Here is a 26,595-nt window from a genome sequence, read left to right on the forward strand (position 1 = left end):
TGTGTGTGTGTGTGTGTGTGTGTGTGTGTGTGTGTGTGTGTGTGTGTGTGTGTGTGTGTGTGTGTGTGTGTGTGTGTGTGTGTGTGTGTGTGTGTGTGTGTGTGTGTGTGTGTGTGTGTGTGTGTGTGTGTGTGTGTGTGTGTACAGGTGACACTGCGACATGGTCCTGGTCCCAGGTGTTGGGCTGAGAAGACATACACTGAACGGAGGCTGTTGGTCCTAGTGTGTGCATTGTCTGTTGCCTTGTTCTTCTCTCTCATCACTGTTGGGATCTTCTACAAAGAGAGTGAGTGGCTAAGATTATTAAGCCTGGTTCAGGTAAATAATCCTGAGAAGAGTTGATCAAACAACCTATGATTGCTCTTCTGTGTTCATATAATCTGCCAACATTTTCGTAGGTACACATTTTTACTGTACCGTCTGTATTTTCTCAGCTCAGTATTAATTTCCTTGTATTTTGAAAAGGGAACCAAATGCCACTTGCTCATATTCAACCACCAATCAGCCCACATCACAAATTACCATCATCTGTTATAAGAACCGGCACAATAATGTGCTTTTACTAGACCATTCACCTTTCCAATCCTTTTATTCAGCTATAATTTGAATCGTTGATTAAAAATCATAAAACTTATTGTCTGAAATAAACAGCCTTAAACGTAGACATGAGACAGAATGGATGAATTGGACTTTGGGTTATGAATTATTATGCCTCTAAAAATAAACATGTTTTCCACATCCTTTCCCGAAGAACACATAGGGAGTTGCCAAATGCCGTGGGCTGTCCCTCAGCTTTTGCAACTAGTCCCAAATTCCAGAGCACTTTCTAACAAAATACTGTTATCCACGTTGCAGCCTTATTCTAAAATATATTACATTTAAAACATCCTCATCAATCTCATCAATCCCATGATGACAAAGCGAAAACACGTTTGTAGAAATGTTTGCAAATGTATTAGAAATAAAACCAGATACCTTATTTACATAAGTATTCAGACCCTTTGCTATGAGACTCGAAATTGAGCTCAGGTGCACCCTGTTTCCATTGATCATCCTTGATGCTTCTACAACTTGAGTGGAATCCACCTGTGGTAAATTAAATTGATTGACATGATTTGGAAAGGCACACACCTGTCTATATAAGGTCCCACAGTTGACAGTGCATGTCAGAGCAAAAACCAAGCCATGAGGTCACAGGAATTGGCCATAGAGCTCCGAGACAGGATTGTGTCAAGGCACTGATCTGGGGAAGGGTACCAAAAAATGTCTGCAGCATTGAAGGTCCCCAAGAACACAGTGGCCTCCATCATTCTCAAATGGAAGAAGTTTGGAAGGGCCTTGGTCAGGGAGGTGACCTAGAACCTGATGGTCACTCTGACAGAGCTCCTCTGTGGAGATGGGAGAAAGTTCCAGAAGGACAACCATCTCTGAAGCACTCTACCAATCAGGCCTTTATGGTAGTGGCCAGACGGAAGCCACTCCTCAGTAAAAGGCACATGACAGTCTGCTTGGAGTTTTCCAAAAGGCACCTAAAGGACTCTGACCATGAGAAACAAGATTCTCTGGTCTGACGAAACCAAGATTGAACTCTTTGGCCTGAATGCCAAGCGTCACATCTGGAGGAGACCTGGCACCAACCCTATGGTGAAGCATGGTGGTGGCAGCATCATGCTGTGGGGATGTTTTTCAGCGGCAGAGACTGGGAGACTAGTCAGGATTGAGGGAAAGATGAACGGAGCAAAGTACAGAGAGATACTTGATGAAAACCTGCTCCAGAGCGCTCAGGACCTCAGACTGAGGCGAAGGTTCACCTTCCAACAGGACAACAAAATAAGCATACAACCAAGACAATGCCGGTGTGGCTTCAGGACAAGTCTCTGAATGTCCTTGAGTGGCCCAGCCAGAGCCCGGACTTGAATCCAATTTAACATCTCTGGAGAGACCTGAAAATAGCTGTGCAGCCACGCTCCTCATCCAACCTGACAGAGCTTGAGAGGATCTGCAGAGACAAATGGGAGAAACTCCCCAAATACAGGTATGCCAAGCTTGTAGTGTCATACCCAAGAAGACTCGAGGCTGTAATCGCTGCCAAAGGTGCTTCAACAAAGTACTGAGTAAAGGGTCTGAATAATTATGTAAATGTGATTTGTTTAAATGTTTATTTTATACATTTGCAAAAAAAAATATATATGTTTTTGCTTTGTCATTATGGGGTATTGTGTCAAGATTGAGGTGAAAAATCAATTGAATACATTTTAGAATTAGGCTGTAACATAACAAAATATTGAAAATTCAAGGGGTCTGAATACTTTCTGAATGCACTGTAGATGCCAGGGGCAAGAATAGGAACAGCTGTTGGAATGGGTATAATTAAGTGATAATGCCAAAGAAGCTGGTGTGGAAGATATTGGCACGGGTATTAGGGCTGTGCCTCTCCTTAATGTCAATATGCCTTGTCCAATGCTGTTCTGGTTAGTGTTTATTGGCTTATTTCACTGTAGAGCCTCTAGTCCTGCTCACTATGCCTTATCCAACCTATTAGTTCCACCACCCACACATGCGATGACATCTCCTGGTTTCAATGATGTTTCTAGAGACAATATCTCTCTCATCATCACTCAATACCTAGGTTTACCTCCACTGTATTCACATCCTACTATACCTTTGTCTGTACATTATACCTTGAAGCTATTTTATTGCCCCCAGAAACCTCCTTTTACTCTCTGTTCCAGACGTTCTAGACGACCAATTCTTATTGCTTTTAGCCGTACCCTTATCCTACTCCTCTGTTCCTCTGACGATGTAGAGGTGAATCCAGGCGCTGCAGTACCTAGCTCCACTCCTATTCCCCAGGCGCCCTCTTTTGATGACTTCTGTAACCATAATAACCTTGGTTTCATGCATGTTAACATTAGAAGCCTCCTCCCTAAGTTTGTTTTACTCACTGCTTTAGCACACTCTGCCAACCCGGATGTTCTAGCTGTGTCTGAATCCTGGCTTAGGAAGACCACCAAAAATTCTGAAATTTTCATCCCAAACTACAACATTTTCAGACAAGATAGAACTGCCAAAGGGGGCGGTGTTGCAATCTACTGCAAAGACAGCCTGCAGAGTTCTGTCCTACTATCCAGGTCTGTACCCAAACAATTTGAACCACCTCTCTAAAAACAAGTCTCTCACCTTTGCCGCCTGCTATAGAATACCCTCTGCCCCCAGTTGTGCTCTGGACACCATATGTGAACTGATTGCCCCCCAACATCCTACAATCTAAGCTTGATGCCCTCAATCTCACACAAATTATCAATGAACCTACCAGGTACCTCCCCAAAACCTTAAACACGGGCACCCTCATAGATATCATCCTAACCAACTTGCCCTCTAAATACACCTCTGCTGTCTTCAACCAAGATCTCAGCGATCACTGCCTCATTGCCTGCATCCGTAATGGGTCAGCGGTCAAACGACCTCCACTCATCACTGTCAAGCGCTCCCTGAAACACTTCAGCCAGCAGGCCTTTCTAATCGACCTGGCCAGGGTATCCTGGAAGGATATTGATCTCATCCTGTCAGTAGAGGATGCATTGTTATTTTTTTTAAATGCCTTCTTAACCATCTTAAATAAGCATGCCCCATTCAAGAAATGTAGAACCAGGAACAGATGTAGCCCTTGGTTCTCCCCAGACCTGACTGCCCTTAACCAACACAAAAACATCCTATGGCGTTCTGCATTAGCATCGAACAGCCCCCGTGATATGCAGCTGTTCAGGGAAGTTAGAAACCATTATACACAGGCAGTTAGAAAAGCCAAGGCTAACTTTTTCAAGCAGAAATTTGCTTCCTGCAACACGAACTCAAAAAAGTTCTGGACATTGTAAAGTCCATGGAGAATAAGAACACCTCCTCCCAGCTGCCCACTGCACTGAAGATAGGAAACACTGTCACCACTGATAAATCCACTATAATTGAGAATTTCAATAAGCATTTTTCTACGGCTGGCCATGCTTTCCACCGAGCTACTCCTACCCGGGTCAACAGCACTGCACCCCCCACAGCAACTCGCCCAAGCCTTCCCCATTTCTCCTTCTCCCAAATCCAGTCAGCTGATGTTCTGAAAGAGCTGTAAAATCTGGACCCCTACAAATCAGCCGGGCTAGACAATCTGGACCCTTTCTTTCTAAAATGATCTGCCGAAATTGTTGCCACCCCTATTACTAGCCTGTTCAACCTCTCTTTCGTGTCGTCTGAGATTCCCAAAGATTGGAAAGCAGCTGTGGTCATCCCCCACTTCAAAGAAGGACACTCTTGACCCAAACTGCTACAGACCTATATCTATCCTACCCTGCCTTTCTAAGGTCTTCGAATGCCAGGTCCACAAACAGATTACCGACCATTTCGAATCTCACCATACCTTCTCTACTATGCAATCTGGTTTCAGAGCTGGTCATGGGTGCACCTCAGCCACGCTCAAGGTCCTAAACGATATCTTTACGCCATCGATAAGAAACATTACTGTGCAGCCGTATTCATTGATCTGGCCAAGGCTTTCGACTCTGTCAATCACCACATCTGTCACAGGCGGACCAAAATGCAGTGTGGTTGAGGTTCATGTTTTTTTAATAAGAAAACTAAACATGAACATAATACAAAACAATAAACGTGGAAAAACCGAAACAACCCTATCTGGTGCAACAAACACAAAGACAGGAAACAATCACCCACAAAACCCAACACCAAACAGGCTACCTAAATATGGTTCCCAATCAGAGACAATGACTAACACATGCCTCTGATTGAGAACCATATCAGGCCAAACATAGAAATAGACAAACTAGACATGTAACATAGAATGCCCACTCAGATCACACCCTGACCAACCGAAACATAGAAACATACAAAGCAAACTATGGTCAGGGTGTGACAACATCCTCATCGGCAGACTCGACAGCCTTGGTTTCTCAAATGATTGCCTCGCCTGGTTCACCAACTACTTCTCTGATAGAGTTCAGTGTGTCAAATCGGAGGGTCTGCTGTCCGGACCTCTGGCAGTCTCTATGGGGGTGCCACAGGGTTCAATTTTTGGACCGACTCTCTTCTCTGTATGCATCAATGATGTCGCTCTTGCTGCTGGTGAGTCTCTGATCCACCTCTACGCAGACGACACCATTCTGTATACTTCTGGCCCTTCTTTGGACACTGTGTTAACAACCCTCCAGGCAAGCTTCAATGCCATACAACTCTCCTTCCGTGGCCTCCAATTGCTCTTAAATACAAGTAAAACTAAATGCATGCTCTTCAACCGATCGCTGCCTTTACCTGCCCGCCTGTCCAACATCACTATTCTGGACGGCTCTGACATAGGTATTTGTAGTTGTCCACGTATTCTATGTGTCTGCTTAGACTGTAAACTCTCCTTCCAGACCCACAACAAACATCTCCAATCCGAAGTTAAATCTAGAATTCGCTTCCTATTTCGCAACAAAGCATCCTTCACTCATGCTACCAAACATACCCTTGTAAAACTGACCATCCTACCAATCCTCGACTTCGGCGATGTCATTTACAAAATAGCCTCCAATACCCTACTCAACAAATTGGATGCAGTCTATCACAGTGCAATCCGTTTAGTCACCAAAGCCCCATATACTACACACCATTGCGACCTGTATACTCTCGTTGGCTGGCCCTCGCTTCATACTTGTCGCCATACTTGTCGCCAAACCCACTGGGTTTCGAGCACGCACAAACTTCCCATCAATCTGATTACGGTAGTAATTTTGTCACCCTCGTCATGGCAAAGACACGGAGAAATGCATATGATGCAGCTTTCAAGTTGAAGGCAATCGATCTGGCTGTTGGAAAAGGAAAGAGAGCTGCTGCACGGGAGCTTGGCCTTAATGTGTCGATGATAAGACGTTGGAAACAGCAGCGTGAGGAACTGACTCAATGCAAAAATACAACAAAGGTTTTCAGAGGGAAGAAAAGCAGATGGCCCAAAGTATTTGCAGCCACTCGACATCACTGTAAAACGTGCATTTAAGGTGGCGCTCCTTGTTCAGTGGGAGGCTTGGATGACAAGTGGGGAGAAATCCTTCACTAAAACGGGCTGCATGCGAAGAGCAACTTATGGTCAAGTCTGCCAGTGGGTCCTGACAGCGTGGAGCATTGTCAAAAAATCCACTATCATCAACGGGTTTCGAAAGGCTGGACTGCTGCGTGTTGAAGGGGCAGCATGAGCTCAGCGGGGTATTTGCCTCCGGATGAAAGTGACGAGAGCGACAATGAAAACGATCCAACATCGGATGAAGCAATTCTGAGGCTATTCATCTCTGACACCGAAGGAGATGACTTCAGTGGTTTCAGTGCACAGGAGGAAGATAGTGACCAAGTTCATTTGTTTCAATGTACCGGTAGGCACCTGCGGCTTATAGACATGTGTGGCTTATTTATGTACAAAATACATATTTTTTAATAATTCTGTGGTTGCGGTTTATATTCAGGTGGGCTTAATAGTCCAGCAATCACGGTACCTCTTTCCCTACTGTATTTATTTTATTTATTTATTTTGCTCCTTTGCACCCCATTATTTTTATTTATACTTTGCACATTCTTCCACTGCAAATCTACCATTCCAGTGTTTTACTTTCTATATTGTATTTACTTTGCCACCATGGCCTTTTTTTGCCTTTACCTCCCTTATCTCACCTCATTTGCTCACATCGTATATAGACTTGTTTATACTGTATTATTGACTGTATGTTTGTTTTACTCCATGTGTAACTCTGTGTTGTTGTATGTGTCGAACTGCTTTGCTTTATCTTGGCCAGGTCGCAATTGTAAATGAGAACTTGTTCTCAACTTGCCTACCTGGTTAAATAAAGGTGAAATAAATCAATAAAAATGTAGAGGGCCGTCAAAACGTGCCAATTTATCCTGCAAACACTGGCTTCGAGGACAGTATCACTTTTATACAACTAGTTACCAACATATTCAAATAATGATTTACAAATTTTCATTGTTATTTTGATAAATGTATTCATACTAATTTAATCGTTCCACAAGATATAGTCCCGACACAAATCTAGGGTTGCTTCCCTAGCCGGCTGGTCATTCATTCTATTGGTTCAGTTGCTAGAGAGATGCGACCCAATCGTTCAGTCTTTTTGTTCTGTATCTATGGATGCAACCCAGTCGTTCGTTCTAAATGTTCCACTGCAATACTGGCTGGCAATGTTCTTGTCCCTTGCTTAGTAGCTTGCCAACCACATCTAACTTCAAACATTGCAGCCAGAATAACAACAATGTAGCTGCATTTGTGTTTGTTTAAGATGTTTACTAGTGACATTTATTTGGATACATCCATAACAATGAGCTAATGATGCGTGATTTTGCCTGGCGTAGAAAATGTGCTCTCTCGGCAGGACACTGTTGTTCAGAGGAGCTAGACAACAACACAGCTAACACAATCACTACAAACTGAAGCTGGAAAGACAGCAAACTAGCTGCACTTCGTTTCATTTGACCTGTTTTCTATTGATAGTTATTTGTATACAGTACAAGTCAAAAGTTTGGACACACCTACTCATTCAAGTGTTTCTCTTTATTTGTACTATTTTCTACATTGTAGAATAGTAGTGAAGACATCAAAACTACGAAATAACACACATGTAGTAACCAAAAAAGTGTTAAACAAATCAAAATATATTTGAGAGTCTTCAAAGTAGCCACCCTTCGCCTTGATGACAGCTTTGCACACTCTTGGCATTCTCTCAACCAGTTCACCTGGAATTCTTTCCCAACAGTCTTGAAGGAGTTCCCACATATGCTGAGCACATGTTGGCTTCTTTTCCTTCACTCTGCGGTCCAACTCATCCCCAACCATCTCAATTGGGTGGAGGTTGGGTGATTTGTGGAGGCCAGGTCATCTGATGCAGCACTCCATCACTCTCCTTCCAGGTCAAATAGCCCTTACACAGCCTGGAGGTGTGTTGGGTCATTGTCCTGTTGAAAAACAAATGATAGTCCAACTATGCGCAAATCAGATGGGATGTCGTGTCGCTGAAGAATGCTGTGGTAGCCATGCTGTTTAAGTTTGCCTTGAATTCTAAATAAATCAGACAGTTTCAACAGCAAAGCACACCCACACCATCACACCTCCATGCTTCACGGTGGGAACCACACATGCAGAGATCATCCGTTCATCTTGTCTGCATCTCACACAGCGGTTAGAACCACAAATCTCTCATTTGGACTCATCAGACCAAAGGACAGATTTCCACCAGTCTAATGTCCATTGCTCATGTTTCTTGGCACAAGCAAGTCTCTTCTTATTATTGGTGTCCTTTAGTAGTGGCTTCTTTGCAGCAATTCGACCATGAAGGTCTGATTCACGAAGTCTCCGCTGAACAGTTGATGTTGAGATGTGTCTGTTACTTGCACTGTGTGAAGCATTTATTTGGGCTGCAATCTGAGCTGCAGTTAACTCCTGCAGTTAACACCTGTCCTGCAGGTGTGATGTACCGATCCTGTGCAGGTGTTGTTACACGTGGTCTGCCACTGTGAGGACGATCAGCTGTCCATCCCGTCTCCCTGTAGCTCTGTCTTAGGCGTCTCACAGTACGGACATTGCAATGTATTGCCCTGGCCACATCTGCAGTCGTCATGCCTCCTTGCAGCATGCCTAAGGCACGTTCACGCAGATGAGCAGGGACCCTGGGCATCTTTCTTTTTGTGTTTTTCAGAGTCAGTAGAAAGGCCTCCTTTAGTGTCCTAAGTTTTCATAACTGTGACCTTAATTGCCTACTTTTTATAAGCCATTGGTGTCTTAATGACCGTTCCACAGCTGCATGTTCATGAATTGTTTATGGTTCATTGAACAAGCATGGGAAACAGTGTTTAAACCCTTTACAATTAAGATTGGTGGATTTTTACAAATGATCTTTGAAACAACGGGTCCTGAAAAAGGGACGTTTCTCTTTTTTGCTGAGTTTACTAGTTGTTTCATCAAAGCGATAGTGATGTCTAACTGTTGAGGCTAAAGTATCAGTGTCTGTAAAATATATTTGATACAGTATGTTTAGCTGCTTGTCCCACTCCGTTGGCAGCTCACCCAGGTGTGTGTCGGACAGAACCATGCATTATTGTGGCCAGTGCTGTGATTGGAGCCCTGGACCGTTCTGTGGACCCCTGCCACGACTTCTACAGCTTTGCCTGTGGGGGATGGGTACGGAACAACCCCCTCCCTGAGGGAAAGTCCCGATGGGGTCCCTTCAGCAACCTATGGGAGCGCAACATGGCCATCATGAAGCACCTGCTAGGTAAGATTCCTCCTTAGGGGATGGAGCACTGGGCCAGCCACTCTGAAATAGCATCTGGGCCTGCACAGGTGAAACACCTTACCACTAATGAGATGGCAACCAGCACAGGTGTAACATATACTGACTATAACAAGGTGACACCAATGGTGTGACCTACGTGATAACGAGCTCTACGGTCTAAAGTCCAACCTCAAAACATAAATGGAAAAACGAAAGCCTTTAACAGTTATCCTTTCATTGTAAGATAAGTTTGGATAAAACCTAACTGTAAAATGTTGTATATGGCAGAGAACACCACCATGAAGGGGCTGAGCAAGGCTGAGGAGAATGCCGCCATGAAGGGGCTGAGCAAGGCTGAGGAGAATGCCCAGATGTATTACAAGGCGTGTATGAATGAGACTAAGATCGAGGAATTAGGAGCTCAGCCTCTACAGGAGCTTATCAATCAGGTGAGTTCACTCCTCGAGGCATCCTCATCCAGTCGTCTGACATGGCCCAATGTAGCTATAATGTCACATTTTATGTGCTAACATATTCTTTGCCATAGTTAATGTAAATAGTTGATCCTTTTTTTTTGTGTTTTTTTTAATTTTATTTTTAAATTGATCCTTAATGTATCCATTGCCCTGATATTAAGGAACTCTCAGGTTTTAAGTGAGCCGATCTCTGAAGGAGATCATACATTTTATTTTTACAGACCGGAGGATGGGCCCTAACTGGCTCCTGGGACAAGAACAATTTCCAGGAGGTTCTACGCACAGTGTCAGCCAACTACCATTGCTCCCCCTTCTTCACTGTGTTTGTCAGTACAGACTCCAAGTGCTCCAACCACAATATTATTCAGGTGAGAGGATAGCCAGTCACCCCAGTGGCTCCAGGCCCAGACAGTGGCTCCTCACTTATTTAGCAGTTGATTTACATTCCTCTTTACATTTGGTAGAACATTCATCAAACATAATTTATCCCCAGATCTATTCAGAGAGGATTTACATGCACATTTACCTGCTCTTTCTTTTAAAGGGGATGTTAGAAATTGTATGGTTAATCGAAGCTGCAGTATACTGTAGACCCTGCAATACTACACTGTCAAAGCTACAGTGGAGACCCAGGCTCACTTTGCTCAGAGCACTGAAATGTTTCAATGGGGTGTGAGCTGGTAGTCATGCACTGTTACTCTTACCTACTGTACAGGTGGATCAATCTGGGCTGGGGCTCCCCTCTCGGGATTATTACCTCAACAAAACTGCCAATGCAAAGGTACTGACAGGAGGCTGCACTATGGCTCAAGGGGTTTAACTGGGTGAATGGGCTTAAATTGTAGCATGATGAAAGACAGGGTAAGGGAGGACATAAAATAGATCAGTGCCTTGACACAAAGGCCAGATTAAATTAGGAAATTAATTTCATAAATTGGCACAGAACTACTGAGAAATGTATCTCGTTAGATATTTGTTTCAGTAGCTAGGTTTCCATCCAGTGGCGACAGATTTGCAGGTGAATATTCTAAAATGTACACTACCGTTCAAAGGTTTGAGGTACTTGTTCTGAAAGAAAAGCAAAAAAAAATTCAATTTTAAAACAACATCAAATTGATCAGAAATACAGTGTAGACATTGTTAATGTTGTAAATGACTATTGTAGCTGGAAACAGCAGATTTTGAATGGAATATCTGTAGTTGAAGTTGGAAGTTTACATACACCTTAGCCAAATACATTTAAACTCAGTTTTTCACAATTCCTGATATTTAATCCTAAATATTCCCTGTCTTAGGTCAGTTAGGATCACCTTATTTTAACAATGTGAAATGTCAGGATAATAGAAGAGTGATTTATTTCAGCTTTTATTTCTTTCATCACATTCCCAGTGGCTCAGAAGTTTACATGCACTCAATTAGTATTGGGTAGCATTGCCTTTAAATTGTTTAAATTGGGTCAAACGTTTCGGGTGGCCTTCAACAAGCTTCCCACAATAAGTTGGGTGAATTTTGGCCCATTCCTTCTGACAGAACTGGTGTAACTGAATAAGGTTTGTAGGCCTCCTTGCTCGCACACGCTTTTTCAGTTCTGCCCACAATCTTTTATATGGTATTAAGGTTAGGGCTTTGTGGTGGCCACTCCAATACCTTGACTTTGTTGTCCCTACGCCATTTTGCCACAACTTCGGAAGTATGCTTGGGGTCATTGTCCATTTTGAAGACCCATTTGCGACCAAGCTTTAACTTCCTAACTGATGTCTAGAGATGTTGCTTCAATATATCCACATCATTTTCCTCCCTCATGATGCCATCATTTCCTGAGGTGCACCAGTCCCTCCTGCAGCAAAGCACCCCCACAACATGATGCTGCCACCCCCGTGCTTCATGGTTGGGATGGTGTTCTTTGGCTTGCAAACCTCCCCTTTTTTCCTCCAAACATAACAATGGTCATTATGGCCAAACAGTTCTATTTTTGTTTCATCAGACCAGAGGACATTTCTTCAAAAAGTACGATCTTTGTCATCATGTGCAGTTGCAAACTGTAGTCTGGCTTTCCTATGGCGGTTTTGGAGCAGTGGCTTCTTCCTTGCTGAGCGGACGCATTCTGTCTCCTTCCTGAGCGGTATGACTGCTGCGTTGTCCCATGGTGTTTATACTTCCATGCTATTGTTTGTACAGATGAACGTGGTATCTTCAGGCATTTGGAAATTGCTTCCAAGGATGAACCAGACTTGTGGTCTACCATTTTTTTTCTGAGGTCTTGGCTGATTTATTTTGATTTTCCCATGATGTCAAGCAAAAAGGCACTGAGTTTGAAGTTAGGCCTTGAAATACATCCACAGTTACACCTCCAATTGACTAAAATGATATCAATTTGCCTAACAGAAGCTTTTAAAGCCATGACATCATTTTCTGGCATTTTCCAAGCTGTTTAAAGGCACAGTCAACTTAGTGAATTGTGATACAGTGAAATAATCTGTCTGTAAACAATTGTTGTAAAAATGACTTGTCTTGCACAAAGAAGATGTCCTAACCGACTTGCCAAAACTATAGTTTGTTAACAAGAAATGTGTGGAGTGGTTGAAAAACGAGTTTTAATGACTCCAACCTAAGTGTATGTAAACTTCTGACTTCAACTGTATATACACAGTATGTCCCCCCCACTTCTAAAGCCAAAGTTGCGCCCCTGGGCATTTCTACATCATAGATTTAGGTGGTAACTTGTGGAATAGACACAGGCTGGAATGCGGTTTTAACCAATCGGCATTCATGATTAGACCTACCAGTTGTATAAATTGGGACAATGACTGACTGACTGACCTCGTCTGTGACACTACCTCTCGATGAGCAGCCCTTCTCTCCTCTATAGAAGCTCCATCTATCTATTTTTTACTGTTAATTTCTGGAGCTTAGAGAAGTTATTTTTTTCTGAGGTTATACGTTTTGGCAGTTGCCTGTAGAAAACAATTGTTTCCAGATGGTCTGAAAACACCCATGTGCGGTTTTTGATCTCATATATTTTAGAGGATTTATTTAAGGGCCCTTAAATATAAACTCAGCAAAAAAATAAACGTCCTCTCACCGTCAACTGCATTTATTTTCAGCAAACTTAACATGTGTAAATATTTGTAATTTTTTTTATTAAAAACAACCAAAGGGACAGTACAAACCCTATAGTATGCCACTTGGACAGAAAATGAAGAAATACTAGAGAAAGAATGTATAGCTCAAGGGATAATGCTCTGCTTGTAATAGTCAGTATTTTCCTAGTCCTGGGTTGTGTTTTTAATTGAATTTAACCAACATCTCTCCCTCTGTGCTGCCTACATGGTCTTTGCAGTATCTGAATGCATACCTAGACTTCCTGGTGGAGTTAGGGGTCCTGTTGGGGGGCTCACAGGAGACATCCAGATCGCTGATGCAGGAAATTGTGGACTTTGAGACCACCCTGGCCAACATCACCGTACCCCAGGAGGAGAGGAGGGACGAGGAGCTAATTTACCATAAGATCCAGGCAAAGGATCTGGCGGTCAGTCCCAGAATGACTTGCATCTCTCTGCAACTTCAGATGATCCAAACATCAACACCATGTCCACCTGCAGTATCACCAGATACAAACATACAGTAGATGACTTCCAGATTGAGCTGTCTCCAGTGGTGTAAAGTACTTAAGTAGTACTATAAAGTATTTTTTACTTAAGTAATTTTGTGTATCTGTACTTTACTGTTTATATTTTTGACAACTTTTACTTCACTATATTCCTAAGTAAAATAATGTACTTTTTATTCCATAAATTTTCCCATACACCCAAAAGTACTTGTTACATTTTGAATGCTTAGCAGGACAGGAAAATGGTGCAATTCACACACATATCAAGAATACATCCCTGGTCATCCCTACTGCCTTTTGATCTGGCGGACTCACTAAATACACATGCTTCGTTTGTAAATTATGTCTGTGTTGTAGTGTTCCCCAGGCTATCCTTAAAGAAATGTAAAAAACAAGAATTGTGCCATCTGGTTTGCTTAATATAAGCAATTTCAAATGATTGTGTTTTACTTTTGATACTTCTTGCAATTCCATTTACTTTTGATACTTATGTATATTTAAAACCAAATACTTTTACTCTAGTAGTATTCGACTGGGTGACCTTTTACTTGAGTCATTTTCTATTAAGGTATGTTTACTTTTACTCGAGTATGACAATTGGGTACTTTTTCCACAACTGGCTGTCTCAATCAACAAGTGTATTTTGCATAGATTGCATTTTTGGTTTACCAGTGCCTTCTCCAAGGTCTTTCTTCCTACTTTCTGTTCATACCTGCTGATTTATAAAAAAGAAATGCAAATCTGTGCACGAGTAGATGTTGACAGTATCATTGTTTCTGTGTGTCGGTAGACATTGGCTCCTGCGGTGGACTGGATGCCTTACCTCACAGACGTGTTTGCTCCGGTTCTTCTAAATGACTCCGAGCCTGTGGTGGTGTACGCCAAGGACTACCTCCAGAAGGTCTCTGACCTCATTGCAAGCACTAACAAGAGGTTAGAATCACTTCCAAGCCCTGCCTTCCACTCATTCATATTGATGATGGACAACGCATTGTAATTAAAGTAACCATTGGGGTGACTTCATATCGATTGGAAAGGGATATTATATGAGCAGCACAGGGGACATTATAAAACATTATGCAAACTAGAATAACCTTTTACTTCCTTTCCTGAAATGTTAATATGGTGTAATGAATGAATCTACTCCTACCTGAGCAGTGTCCTGAACAACTACATGATCATGAAGGTGGTGAGGAAGATGGTGTCCATCCTGGACAAGAAGTTCCAGGATGCTGAGCAGCGCTTCTTTGAAGTCATGTATGGAACCAAGAAGGTGAGAGAGAGATGGGGAAACCGTCATGGCTGTAAGCTGGCAGGGAAATTATCAACAGACTTACAGATAAGGGTACTCGAGGGGGACCAGATTTTCCTGCTGCCTCAGTCAAGAAGTAAAGCGATACTTGCTTATAGCACAGATATAAATAAATTAGTGGCTATAAAGTAAACTGTAAACAGAAATTGGCATAGATAAAACTTAATGAGATGTGCACTTGTTAGGGGCAAACTTAAAGGGACACTTTGTGATTTTGGCAGAGGCCCTTTATCTAATGCTCCAGAGTCCGATGAACTCGTGGATTACCATTATTTGTCTCTTCATCCAGTATGAATGAAGTTGAAGGTAATTTTGTGAGTCAATGCCAACTATTGTTACCCATGGTGCAATAACAAAGTCTATCTACAAGCAACGCTAGTTAGCAATTGTTCTAGCACTAGTCAGCATCTTACTTCAAACTGCACGCAGAGACATAAAAATGGTATCCAAGAGTTAATCTGATTCTGGAGCAGTAGATAAAGGGTCTCTGCCAAAGTGTCCCTTTAATTAAACAAGGAGATGATAAGAAATACTTTAGCTGAGTCACTGTCATCATTAGGCACATAGCTTTTAGCAGAAGCGCTATCTGCTGTGTTGTGGGTGTTCCAGCTATCCAAACCCTTATCTGAGAAAGATCCTGTTTGCCTTGCTTTGCTCTGGAGTCACACTGTCAGAACATACCAAGAGCATTTTCGTCCTGGGGAGTGTGTGCACAATTCCTGAGACCCTCTAAACTACACTTTTAGCACCCCTCCCTTTCTACCCATCACTCACTGTCATTGTTTTCCCTGTCTCTACTCATATCTCTTGTTCTCTCACTCACCCGTTTCCACTCTGTTGACCTCTCCCTTTCCCCCTTCCTCTGTCTGCACTCTGTTTGATTCTAATATTCCCTGTAATCGAGGGGAAGTTGGGCGAGAGGGCTGTCCTATTGCCAATCTCGGAGAGTCTCACAAAAACAACAGTCAGCACATTCCCCTCTAAAAGGGCTGTCTCCCCACACTCTGATAAAGGCCTGGCATTACCTCCAAGTCATAGCTGCAAGATTATGGATTCCAAGGAAATATTGTTTACTTCAAAAGAAAAACCAACACTTTACTACTTATTCCATGCTTGAGGAGCATTTTAAAAGCTAATACAGTTAGACTGGGTTGATACTACGTTAGTATCATGCCGTGTTTAAGTCTGAGAGACAGTGCTACCTTGTGTGTAGGTGGTTTGATGTCATAGTTCTAATGTGCTTGGTGTGATGTTTCAGAGCTGCACCCCACGCTGGAAGCTGTGCGTGAGCGACACAGACAGTGCCCTCGGCTTTGCTCTCGGGGCCCTCTTTGTCAAAGCCACTTTTGCTGAGGACAGCAAGGCCATTGTAAGTGTTTCAAGGTATCGCCTACACACCTACCTACACTGTGAACTGCCCCTGGGTGAGATTTTGACAAGCCTTTCCTTTTCCCTATATTTCTATCAGGCAGAAGATATGGTCTCTGAGATCAAATGGGCATTTGAGGACAGCCTGAAGTATGTGGACTGGATGGATCAGGGGACCAAAAAGGCAGCCAGAGAGAAGGTGGGAGAGATGGGTTGCTTTGACTAACTTGTAGAAAGTGTTCCACTGCTGGGGTGAGAGACTTGTCATTACACAGATTAGCAACTCTGGAAATGTTTCTTGCCTTATAACTAACGTAAGGTATGTAGCAGTGATAGGATTTCTATTGTATTCCATAAGAGATTGCCAGACAGGACACAGAAAACATAGTCCTTATTGCTTTATCATCAGTTAGTGAAACAGAACTCTGCAGTGCCATCTGGTATAAGCATCTGTCTCAATTCACCTCATCTGCTCTGTTATAGGCTGAAGCCATTTACAACATGGTTGGATATCCAAAATTCATAATGGACCCCAAGGAGCTTGACAAAGTGTTCAATGATGTAGGTAAATATGTGATTACATTGAATATGCATACTTCTATATTATGAAGTCCATGTCTCATATGTTAATTAAAAGACCCAACTCATTGATGTTGTCTTATTGTAAGACACCCTGGTTCTGAGAAGGGTTGCCAGTCTTACAGTATCTTGTGTGTGAACCTCTTTCGCCTTCTAACCTGATTCCCCTCTCTCTCAGTTTGAGGTGGTGTCTGACCTGTATTTTCAAAATGTCATGCAGTACTACAACTTCTCTGCCAGAGTGACTGCGGACCAGTTAAGGAAAACCCCCAACAGAGATCAGTGAGTGCTCGCCTCTCCAAAGAAGAGATCAAATTCTCTGATGGTTACAAATTCCCATTCTGCTGACACTAGAATAGTACTGGCACCCAGAAATGTTCCCTGGCAACCAATTTCCCTCATCCGAACTGATCTTTTTCTCTCACTACATAGTGTAAGAGAGCAGCTTAGGGTTTTAATGCTTTCACACTGATCTCTAGTCAACAGCCTAGCTAAGGGGGTAGGGGAGAGTCAACGACTGGTTACCACCCTCATCTCTGATTTATGTTCTATGTCTTATATATTTTGTCTTGCATATACAGGTGGAGCATGACCCCTCCTACGGTTAATGCATACTATAATCCTACCAAGAATGAGATGGTGCTCCCCGCGGGAATCCTTCAAGCTCCTTTTTATAGCCGCTCATGGCCAAAGTAGGTCCCTTTTCAGCCTATTCAGTCCCTTAATACCGGCCCATCTTTGGCAAAAATACAAGTACACCACATTTGTGTGTGTGCACGCTGTACTTGCGTGAATTGTATACAGTGTGTGTGTGGTGTCTCCTTGAGTGTCTTCACATAGCTCAGAATGTAATTGCTTTGTTATAACATGCTTTTATTTACTTGAAATGATTTTGTTAAACTGTTGAATACATTTCCAGGGCCCTGAACTTTGGGGGGATTGGTGTAGTTATGGGACATGAGTTGACACATGCTTTTGATGACCAAGGTAAGACTTTGTATTTTCATATAAGTTGTAGTGTGTTAACTCTTGTTACTTTATATGGGAGACTCAGAATAAAATGATGTGACTATAGAAGTTTGGTAAAAACTAAGACTCTCTTTTTAGAAATATAGCTAGGCTGTACACTTACAGTACCTGGCAGGGGAGACACTTTATTCACGAAGGAGGTTCACCCAGGGCGAGGTTCGGCCTTTGCACTCTGGATGAGCTGATCCCTCAAATTCTCTACTGCATAATTTGTGGTAGTGGGGGACTGTGTCCGCACTCATACACCCCCCCCCCCAAAAAAAAAAAAAAATAATAATAATATATATATATTATAGACTGTAAGTTGTAAGCATCCCACCAATCAAACATATGGCACATTATGATTTCAAATTTGGTCTCCCGTTCTGAAGCATATTTTGCTTCATGTTAAAGGGAGGGAGTACGACAAGGATGGGAACCTCCGCTCCTGGTGGAAGAACTCATCTGTGGAGGCCTTTAAGAAGCAGACCCAGTGTATGGTGGAGCAGTACAGTAACTACAGCATCAACAAGGAAGCCCTCAATGGAAAACACACCTTGGGAGAGAACATAGCTGACAATGGTGGCCTGAAGGCTGCCTACAAGGTTTGTATGATGGGGAGGTGTTAGGGTGGGCTAAGGGGAAAGTAGACTTGACAATTCAACTTACAAGCACACATACAGTAAATGTGCAGACGTTTCAGAATCCTCAATGTGAGATACAGTATTTGGAACATTTGAGGGCAAGATATATGCCTGTATGCATGCTGCCTGTAACATGATCCTTGTCTGCTTTGAAGGCTTATGTGAACTGGATTGCAAAGAATGGAGAGGAGGCCACTCTGCCTGCCCTAGGGATGACAAATCATCAGTTATTTTTTGTTGGATTTGCCCAGGTTTGTGCCACTTACAGTATCTCCATGTCTGTGGCAAATGTAGTAATGCATTCTCTAGCATGCCTGCCTTCAACATTGTGGATTCATTTGAATGACCTATTACATTGAGAATGTAAATGAAGGATTATTCACTCTAAAGTCCTTAATAATGTGTGTCTGTGCTTCCTGCTATGTGTAGGTATGGTGCTCAGTTCGAACTCCGGAAAGCTCGCATGAGGGCATCATCACAGATCCACACAGTCCGCCGAGATTTCGAGTTATTGGCACCATCTCCAATTCCCATGAGTTCTCCAAGCACTTTGGCTGCAAGGCAGATGCCCCCATGAACCCTAAACATAAGTGTAAGCTTTGGTGATGCCTAGCTACACATAGGTAGGTCTGGCAGGTGGCAAAATGGACACTGGGGACATGGAGCAAAAATAGATGCAGTGGTAAAGTCTCTAAGGAAGGAGAGTACTGGTCTCAATACCACTGAAAATCCAGCTGTCTTACCCACTACACTTCTCAGTGTCCTTAATGAGGACTGAAGCTGGAAGTTGAGCCAGATCCAACTCTCTTCATAAAGAAAATTTGTTATAGAAATCAGCCTCTCTTTCCTCAATGGAACTCTGAAAATGTGCCTTCGTGTTCACTTAATGGAGGGACAATTTTAACACTGGAAACCAAAGGAATGGTTATAAAAAGGAGAACACTAATGGGAACTTCTCTCAATCAGATTTTATGAAGTTGTCATATGCATTATAGTGACATTTATTTGTTTGTATCAGTTATATCAATCCACCTCTGTGTTGTGTCTTCAGTTACTATATATTTCTTGACTGCAAAAGAAAATGAAGAGTTGCAATTCCTGGATTTGGATTGAGATATAATCCAGAGGAAACGGTCAATCACATCTACAGGATAATACAAGTTACTGTCATAAGTGGATTGTAAAAGCCATATTTCATTATTGCACATGATTGATCCGGTCAATAAGCCCAATGTGTAGGCCTAGCTTGTTTCTGCATCAACAAAACCTAACACTGATTTGGGTTAATGTCTCCAGTGTATGCAGTAGTGGTGTTGTTAGAAAGTGACCCTCACATAATTGGTAAATACCTGATATAAGAGACATATTTAAACAAATATTAATTCAGAGCATTCTGAAACTCAGGGATGTACTGTTTAACCTTTATTTAAGAATGCAAGTACTGAAAAAAATATAAACGCAGTATTTAAAGTGTTGGTCCCATTTTTTTTTTACAAGCTGAATGAAAAGATCCCAGAAATATTCCATATGCACAAAAAGCTTTTCCCTCAAATGTTGAGCATAAATTTGTTTACATCCCTGTTAGTTAGCAATTCTCTGTTTTCAAGATAATCCATCCACCTGACAGGTGAGGCATATCAATTAATTTTTTTTATTTGACCTTTATTTAACTACGCCATTCAGTTAAGAACAAATTCTTATTTTCAATGACGGCTGAGGAACAGCCTTGTTCAGGGGCAGAACGACAGATTTGTACCTTGTCAGCTAGGGGATTCGATCTTGCAACCTTTCGGTTTCTAGTCCAACACTCTAACCACTAGGCTACGCTGCTGCCCCAAGATGGTGATTAAACTGCATGATCTTTAAACAGGTGCACCTTGTGCTGGGGACAATGAAAGGCCACTCTAAAATGTGCAGCTTTGTCACAGATGCCAAGTTTTGAGGGAGCATGCTGACTGCAGGAATGTCCAGCAGAGCTGTTGCCAGAGAATTGGATGTTAATTTCTCTACCATAAACTGCCTCCAATGTCATTTTAGAGAATTTGGCAGTACATCCAACAACCGCAAATCATGTGTAACCATGCCAGCCCAGGACCTCCACATCCAGCTTCTTCACCTGTGGTATTTTCTGAGGGGTGGGATTATTTATGTCTGTAATAAAGCCCTCTTGTGGGGAAAAACTCATTCTGATTGGTTGGGTGGGCCTGGTTCCTAAGTGGACGAGTCTGTGCCCACCCATGGCTGTGCCCCTGCCCAGTCAAGTCAAATCCATAAATTAGGGCCTAATTTATTTATTTCAATTGACTGATTTCCTTCTATGAACTCTTACTCCCTAAAATCTTTTAAAGTGTTGCATGGTGCGTGGATATTTTTGTTCAGTATATTAACCATTGAACAAGTCACGTAACAAAAATAGTTTTACCGTTCTGTGTCTGATCATACATTACATGACTTCTCTGTTGACGTTACTTCTCTAATTGTTCTTATCTCATAGAAATGTGGTCACCGTTCTTTTATATGACCCATCTATTTCGATGGCCCATCTGATGCTTCATAACGACACCTTTAACGTAATGACGAGCCTCCGTTGTATTCCAAAACAATTAAAGTAAATTAATAGTGGTTATCAACGCTAGATGTCGCTGCACATAAACAATATAGTACCGAGTACAGTACGATCTAATACAAACTTCACTTCTGCCTTCTGGCAGTAAATACACCATCGGTCCATCATTATGTGTACAGATGACTGTACTTGATCCTGATTACATTTTTATATATTGAGTGGTTCTTGAGAATGACCCCATACATATAGCAGGAGATCGTTTATTTTTACACACACACACTTCAAGACAGCCACTACAGTTAAAATAATAAATAACATTAATTCTTTAAAAAAAAAATCATAAAGCGTAGTTATTTAGAACAAAAATAATGCAGTACTCAATATACATTAATGTAGGCCTATGTGCCAGTCAGTACAGGTTATTGGCCACATGAATGCAACAAATGAGCGTCATTTTCAATAGCTGTAGTTAAGACGTACATACCCGTAATTGGACGAGAATAGCCGAATCATCTGTCCTACCGGACTGGAAGCGGCCGGAACGCCATGTTGACGAAGTCTCCCATCTCCGTGGAAAAAATGATTATAGAAAAATCAGTTGTTGAAAACAAATGTTAAATTATCGAAGGAGAAAAGACGCCGGTGATAGTGTTCGGAAGAACTGAAACGGATCTGCAGAGGTCCCGGGCGGGCAAGGGAGGCAAACCTCCCACCGTCCCCATGAATAGCACCACAGACCCGAACAGCGACTTTCCATGAAAAAAAGCTATTCTGAGTTGCTATAATAGCTAGCTAGCCCTAGTGTCGGCTAAAGGTTTTGCGGCCTGTTTCAATCATATTCAACGCTTGCTATATTTATGAAAGCTAGATATATTTTGTATCAGTATTTATTAGTGTATTGTTTTCCTTGGTTTATTTTTTTGCAATGAGTTTGCCGGCGAAAATAGTCCCAAAACCTGCCACTGTCGCAGTAAGTGGACCTGGAACTGGCCCGTCTCCGTCGAGCCAACTGCGGGCTACCCTGACCTCGGTGTCTTTACCGTCGGGAGCCCCAGGCGCTCCTCAACTGAACACCCTGCCGCCTCCTCAGTATCCTTCATTGACAAGAATACCCCTGCCACTTCTTGGTCAGGTATTCGGGGGAGAAACATTTAGGTAACGTATTGGTGAGCGGTTGGGTGCGGGTCAATGACTGATGTTTTGAAGAATAGGGAGGAGACATTTAGCTTGTTAGTTAGTTAGCTAGCTAACATATTACTATAGTTATTTATTGACAATCTGCTAAATGGCTAGCTTGTCAAATTCGATAAACTGCAGATAATTAATTTTGTTGGCCAATGCATTTTAACTGTTGTGCTTGTGGGGATCAGAAAAGCTGGCCAACTAGACACAATTTCACGAGTTGGCGTAACGTTAGCTAGCTAACTCTAGAAGGCCACCTCACCGGCTTTGTTCAGTTTACCGGTAGCTAGCTAACTAGTCAGCCACATTCATATTAGCAGCTGTAGACTCATAACTAGCACATCCGGCTAACATATTGGCGAACTATTTTATTCGGGTCAGGCAGTATCTTGTAAGAGGGTTTGGGTGGACTATATTTTGTAGCAATCAAAACGTACTTGTTAATCATCCTAAAACTATAGTATTGCTACCTCGTATGAGTGAATGTAAACTAGCTGGGTACAGTAGTAACCTAGCTAACTAAGTTGGGCCTTCTCCCCGGTATCCATAAAAGGAATGCTAACTGTCGTTATTTAGCTAGCTAGCTAGGCCGTAGTTAAACCGGGTAGTAGATGGCAACCGGTGCCACACCGGTATACCCATATTGACACGGTAGTGACGCCACATACATATTTGCTGGTAGCTACGTTAGCAACTGTAGTAACGTTACAGTGTAATGCATTTGATCCAGTATGGGTTTACCGGTATTTCTATTTTATTTGGGGTTATGCATGTATCATTGTATGAATGACATTCAGTAAGCCTATGTCAAGTCACTGCGTATCTATTTTTTTTAAAACAGAAATTAATCAAGAGCATTTTCCTCACTTCAGAAACCTCTTGTCCCTGTGAACACTTTTGATTCCAGCCAGTGGAATTGTTCTGCCAAATTGGATCTCCTAACAACGTGCCTTGCTTGATTTGTATGAACTTTGTGAATATCAACTTTGAATCTTAATTCATTTGATCCGGCCATTTAAAGTTAGGATCTAGTGTCTTTTTATGATTTAAAACAATATTTTTTTGATCTAATGTCCAGTCATAATGGAAGTATTGTCTCCTGATTGCTAGTCTGTGAGTCTTATCATCTTCGATGGTGCAGTCCCCGACCAAAAGTTTTAGAGGACGCCCTCTTGGCCGCAAGGACAAAATGTTGCTGTTTGAAAGCAAATTTCCTGCAATTCTACACATTTAGCCTTGAGGCAGAGAACATTTTCCAGTTTTAAAGTACATTTCCTGCAATTCTACACATTTTGCCATAGCTTATGCCGTGTTCTTATGCTATCTGAGTGACTTAAAAATAACGAAATCAATGCAAAGGCATTTCTTCAAGTTGTGAAATGACTATTACAAAATCAATAAGAACAGTTAAATTGTAGACATTAATCAAAACTTCATCCATGCTTAATAACATTAACAACGTTACAGGCTTCTAAAGGACTCTGCCACAGTGATAGCGAGTCAACTGACTCATATCCTCAACCTGTTAATCTTAACTGGGGAAATCCCATGTCAATAGATAACGGCTTATATAACACCAAGTCGGGATAGATCGGATGTGGCCAACTACCGTCCAGTATCAGTTCTTTGTGCTGTCTCCAAAGTGTTGTAAAGGCTGGTGCAGACACAGGTGGCCAACTATTTCTCACTCAACGGCCTATTTACAGCCTATCAACGCTGCTTTAGAAAGATGCACATCTACAGCAGTGCAAAAGGTTGTGGAAGATATCAAGTCGGCTTGTAACAGCCAGGTCACAGCTCTTCTTGGATCTGGAGGAAGCTTTTGACAATACACCAAACCACACTCCAGAGGAAGCCTGTGAAACTAGGCTTTGACAGTACTGCAATCAAGTGATTCACATCATACTTACGGGGAGAAGTCAGTACAAACTGCAGAGCACGCAATTAGCCCAGGTACCTGTGGTGAATGGAGTCCCACAAGGGAATGTGTTTGGATCCCTGCTGTTCTGCATTTACATAAATTACTTTCCATCAGTGCTGGAGAAATGCTGCATACATAATTGCAGATGAGACAATCCTATACTACTCAGCAAATACACCAGGGAGTGTGAGGAGGCAGTGTCAAACGACATCAACAGGCATGCGTCTTAGTTTGCTCTCCTTACACCCTCATAAGACCAAGGAAATGCTGTTTGGCATCCCACAAAAGCTGAGACACAGCCAAATCTATTACAATAACAGACGACAAAAAACGTACAAACAAGTAAACTGCTTAAAGTACCTGGGGAAGAAGTTGGACCCACACCTACACTGGAATGAACATGCTGGCCTGGTCACAGGGAAATGGCTTTCTGGGCATGCCGCTCTAAAGACTTTGTCTCCAAGGGCAGCCTCCTGACAATCTACTACCACCATGATAACTCACCTGGACAACTGTGCCACGGTATGGCTTCCCACCCTACATCAGTGCAATAAAACAGGTTTTAACCAGCCTCCAGGGGTGCACCAGAGCAGCAGCCAAAGCTTATGACCAATGGGACCTGCATCTGCTGGCACAACCATGGCCTTCCAAGGCAGTCTGCAGTTCTTTGGACCATTGCTCTCGGACAAGTTGGACTTATCCACACAACAGCTAGCTAGCATGTCCACCATCAAAAGAGCTTTATACAAATCTAGACTGATGTAATGTGAGTGTGGTTTTGTATGTATGCTCTATATTCTCCTGTGTATGGTGCTTTTATCTAGACAACTTTATGTGATGTTTATACTGAGTTAACAAAACATGAGACTGGCCAGGTGAATCCAGATGAAAATCTATGATCCCTTATTGATGTCACTTGTTAAATCTGCTTTTATAAGTGTAGATGAAGAAGAGGTGATGTGTTAAAGAAGGATTTTAAAGTAATGAGACAATTTAGAAATGGATTGTGTACGTGTGCAATTCAGAAGTTAATGGGCAAGGCAAAGGATTTGCAGTGCATTCGGAAAGGATTCAGACCCCTTGACTTTTTCTACATTTTGTTAGACTTATTCTGAAATGGTTTCATTTGTTTTGTTTTTTTACCCCTCAATACCACACAATACCCCATAATGACAAAGTGAAAATACCTTTTTAGATATTTTTGCAAATTTATTAAATATACAGATGAAGTCGGAAGTTTACATACACTTCGATTGGAATCATAACTCATTTTTCAACCACTCCGCACATTTCTTGTTAACAAACTATAGTTTTGGTAAGTAAGTTAGGACATCTACTGTGTGCACGACACAAGCGATTTTTTTCCAATAATTGTTTAGCCATATTATTTCACTTATAATTCACTGTATCACAATTCCAGTGGGTCATACACTACGTTGACTGTGCCATTAAACAGCTTGGAAAATTCCCAAAAATGATGTCATGGCTTTAGAAGCTTCTGATAGGCTAATTGACATAATTTGAGTCAATTGGAAGTGTACCTGTGGCTGTATTTCAAGGCCTACCTTCAAAAATTGTTGACTTCCAAGTCTGGTTCATCCTTGGGAGCAATTTCCAAATGTTTGAAGGTACCACGTGTACTATTGTTTGTACAGATGAACAAGTATAAACACCATGGGACCACGCAGCCATCATACCGCTCATGAAGGAGACATGTTCTGTCTCCTAGAGATGAATGTACTTTGGTGCAAAAAGTGCTAATCAATCCCAGAACAACAGCAAAGGACCTTGTGAAGATGCTGGAGGAAAGTTACAAAAGTATCCATATCCACAGTAAAACGAGTCCTCTATCTACTTAACCTGAAAGGCCGCTCAGCAAAGAAGAAGCCAGTGCTCCATAAAAAAGCCAGACTACGGTTTGCAACTGCACATGGGGACAAAGATTGTACTTTTTGGACAAATGTTCTCTGGTCTGATGAAACAAAAATAGAACTGTTTGGCCATAATGACCATCGTTATGTTTGGAGGAAAAATGGGGATTCTTGCAAGCCGAAGAACACTACCCCAACCGTGAAGCATCATCATGTTGTGGGGGTGCTTTGCTGCAGGAGGGACTGGTGCACTATACAAAATAGATGACATCATGAGGGAGGAAAATTGTGGATGGAAAATTGTGGATATATTGAAGCAACATCTCAAGACATCAGTCAGGAAGCTTGGTCGCAAATGGGTCTTCCAAATGGAAAATGACCCCAAGCATACTTCCAAAGTTGTGGCAAAATGGCTTCAGGACAACAAAATCAAGGTATTGGAGTGGCCACCACAAAGCCCTGACCTCAATCCTATAGAGAATATGTGGGCAGAACTGAAAAGGCGTGTGTGTGAGCAAGGAGGCCTACAAACCTTACTCCGTTACACCAGCTCTGTCAGGAGGAATGGGCCAAAATTCACCCAATTTACTTTGGGAAGTTTGGAAGGCTACCTGAAACGTTTGACCCAAGTTAAACAATTTAAAGGCAACCCACTTGGAATGCGATGAAAGAAATAAAAGCTTAAATAAATCATTCTCTCTACTATTATTCTGACATTTCATTTTCTTAAAATAAAGTGGTGAT

General features: G+C 42.1%; 2 protein-coding genes and 1 pseudogene across 15 annotated transcripts in view; all 3 read left to right on the forward strand.

The window, feature by feature from the left end:
• The window catches only part of LOC124003413 (endothelin-converting enzyme 1-like), a 50,059-nt gene extending 30,261 nt beyond the window's left edge, over positions 1 to 19,798 (forward strand). For both annotated transcript variants that reach the window (XM_046311658.1, XM_046311657.1), the window contains 17 exons: positions 148 to 286; positions 9,102 to 9,314; positions 9,603 to 9,763; positions 10,012 to 10,158; positions 10,506 to 10,571; positions 13,131 to 13,319; positions 14,191 to 14,333; positions 14,559 to 14,673; positions 15,971 to 16,081; positions 16,181 to 16,279; positions 16,564 to 16,641; positions 16,838 to 16,941; positions 17,241 to 17,351; positions 17,579 to 17,646; positions 18,082 to 18,272; positions 18,467 to 18,562; positions 18,741 to 19,798. In XM_046311658.1, the coding sequence (XP_046167614.1) occupies positions 148 to 286; positions 9,102 to 9,314; positions 9,603 to 9,763; positions 10,012 to 10,158; positions 10,506 to 10,571; positions 13,131 to 13,319; positions 14,191 to 14,333; positions 14,559 to 14,673; positions 15,971 to 16,081; positions 16,181 to 16,279; positions 16,564 to 16,641; positions 16,838 to 16,941; positions 17,241 to 17,351; positions 17,579 to 17,646; positions 18,082 to 18,272; positions 18,467 to 18,562; positions 18,741 to 18,917 (2,208 nt within the window). In that variant the 3' untranslated portion in view covers positions 18,918 to 19,798. The remainder of the gene's footprint in view (positions 1 to 147; positions 287 to 9,101; positions 9,315 to 9,602; positions 9,764 to 10,011; positions 10,159 to 10,505; positions 10,572 to 13,130; positions 13,320 to 14,190; positions 14,334 to 14,558; positions 14,674 to 15,970; positions 16,082 to 16,180; positions 16,280 to 16,563; positions 16,642 to 16,837; positions 16,942 to 17,240; positions 17,352 to 17,578; positions 17,647 to 18,081; positions 18,273 to 18,466; positions 18,563 to 18,740) is intronic.
• On the forward strand, positions 17,788 to 17,939 carry LOC124004412 (annotated as a pseudogene).
• Positions 19,799 to 21,372: 1,574 nt separating the features above from the next.
• The window catches only part of LOC124003692 (eukaryotic translation initiation factor 4 gamma 3-like), a 66,697-nt gene continuing 61,474 nt past the window's right edge, over positions 21,373 to 26,595 (forward strand). For all 13 annotated transcript variants that reach the window (XM_046312211.1, XM_046312212.1, XM_046312216.1 and 10 more), the window contains exon 1: positions 21,373 to 21,966. In XM_046312211.1, the coding sequence (XP_046168167.1) occupies positions 21,803 to 21,966 (164 nt within the window). In that variant the 5' untranslated portion in view covers positions 21,373 to 21,802. The remainder of the gene's footprint in view (positions 21,967 to 26,595) is intronic.

This window comes from Oncorhynchus gorbuscha, linkage group LG18 (genome assembly GCF_021184085.1).
Source record: "Oncorhynchus gorbuscha isolate QuinsamMale2020 ecotype Even-year linkage group LG18, OgorEven_v1.0, whole genome shotgun sequence".
Lineage (NCBI taxonomy): Eukaryota > Metazoa > Chordata > Actinopteri > Salmoniformes > Salmonidae > Oncorhynchus > Oncorhynchus gorbuscha.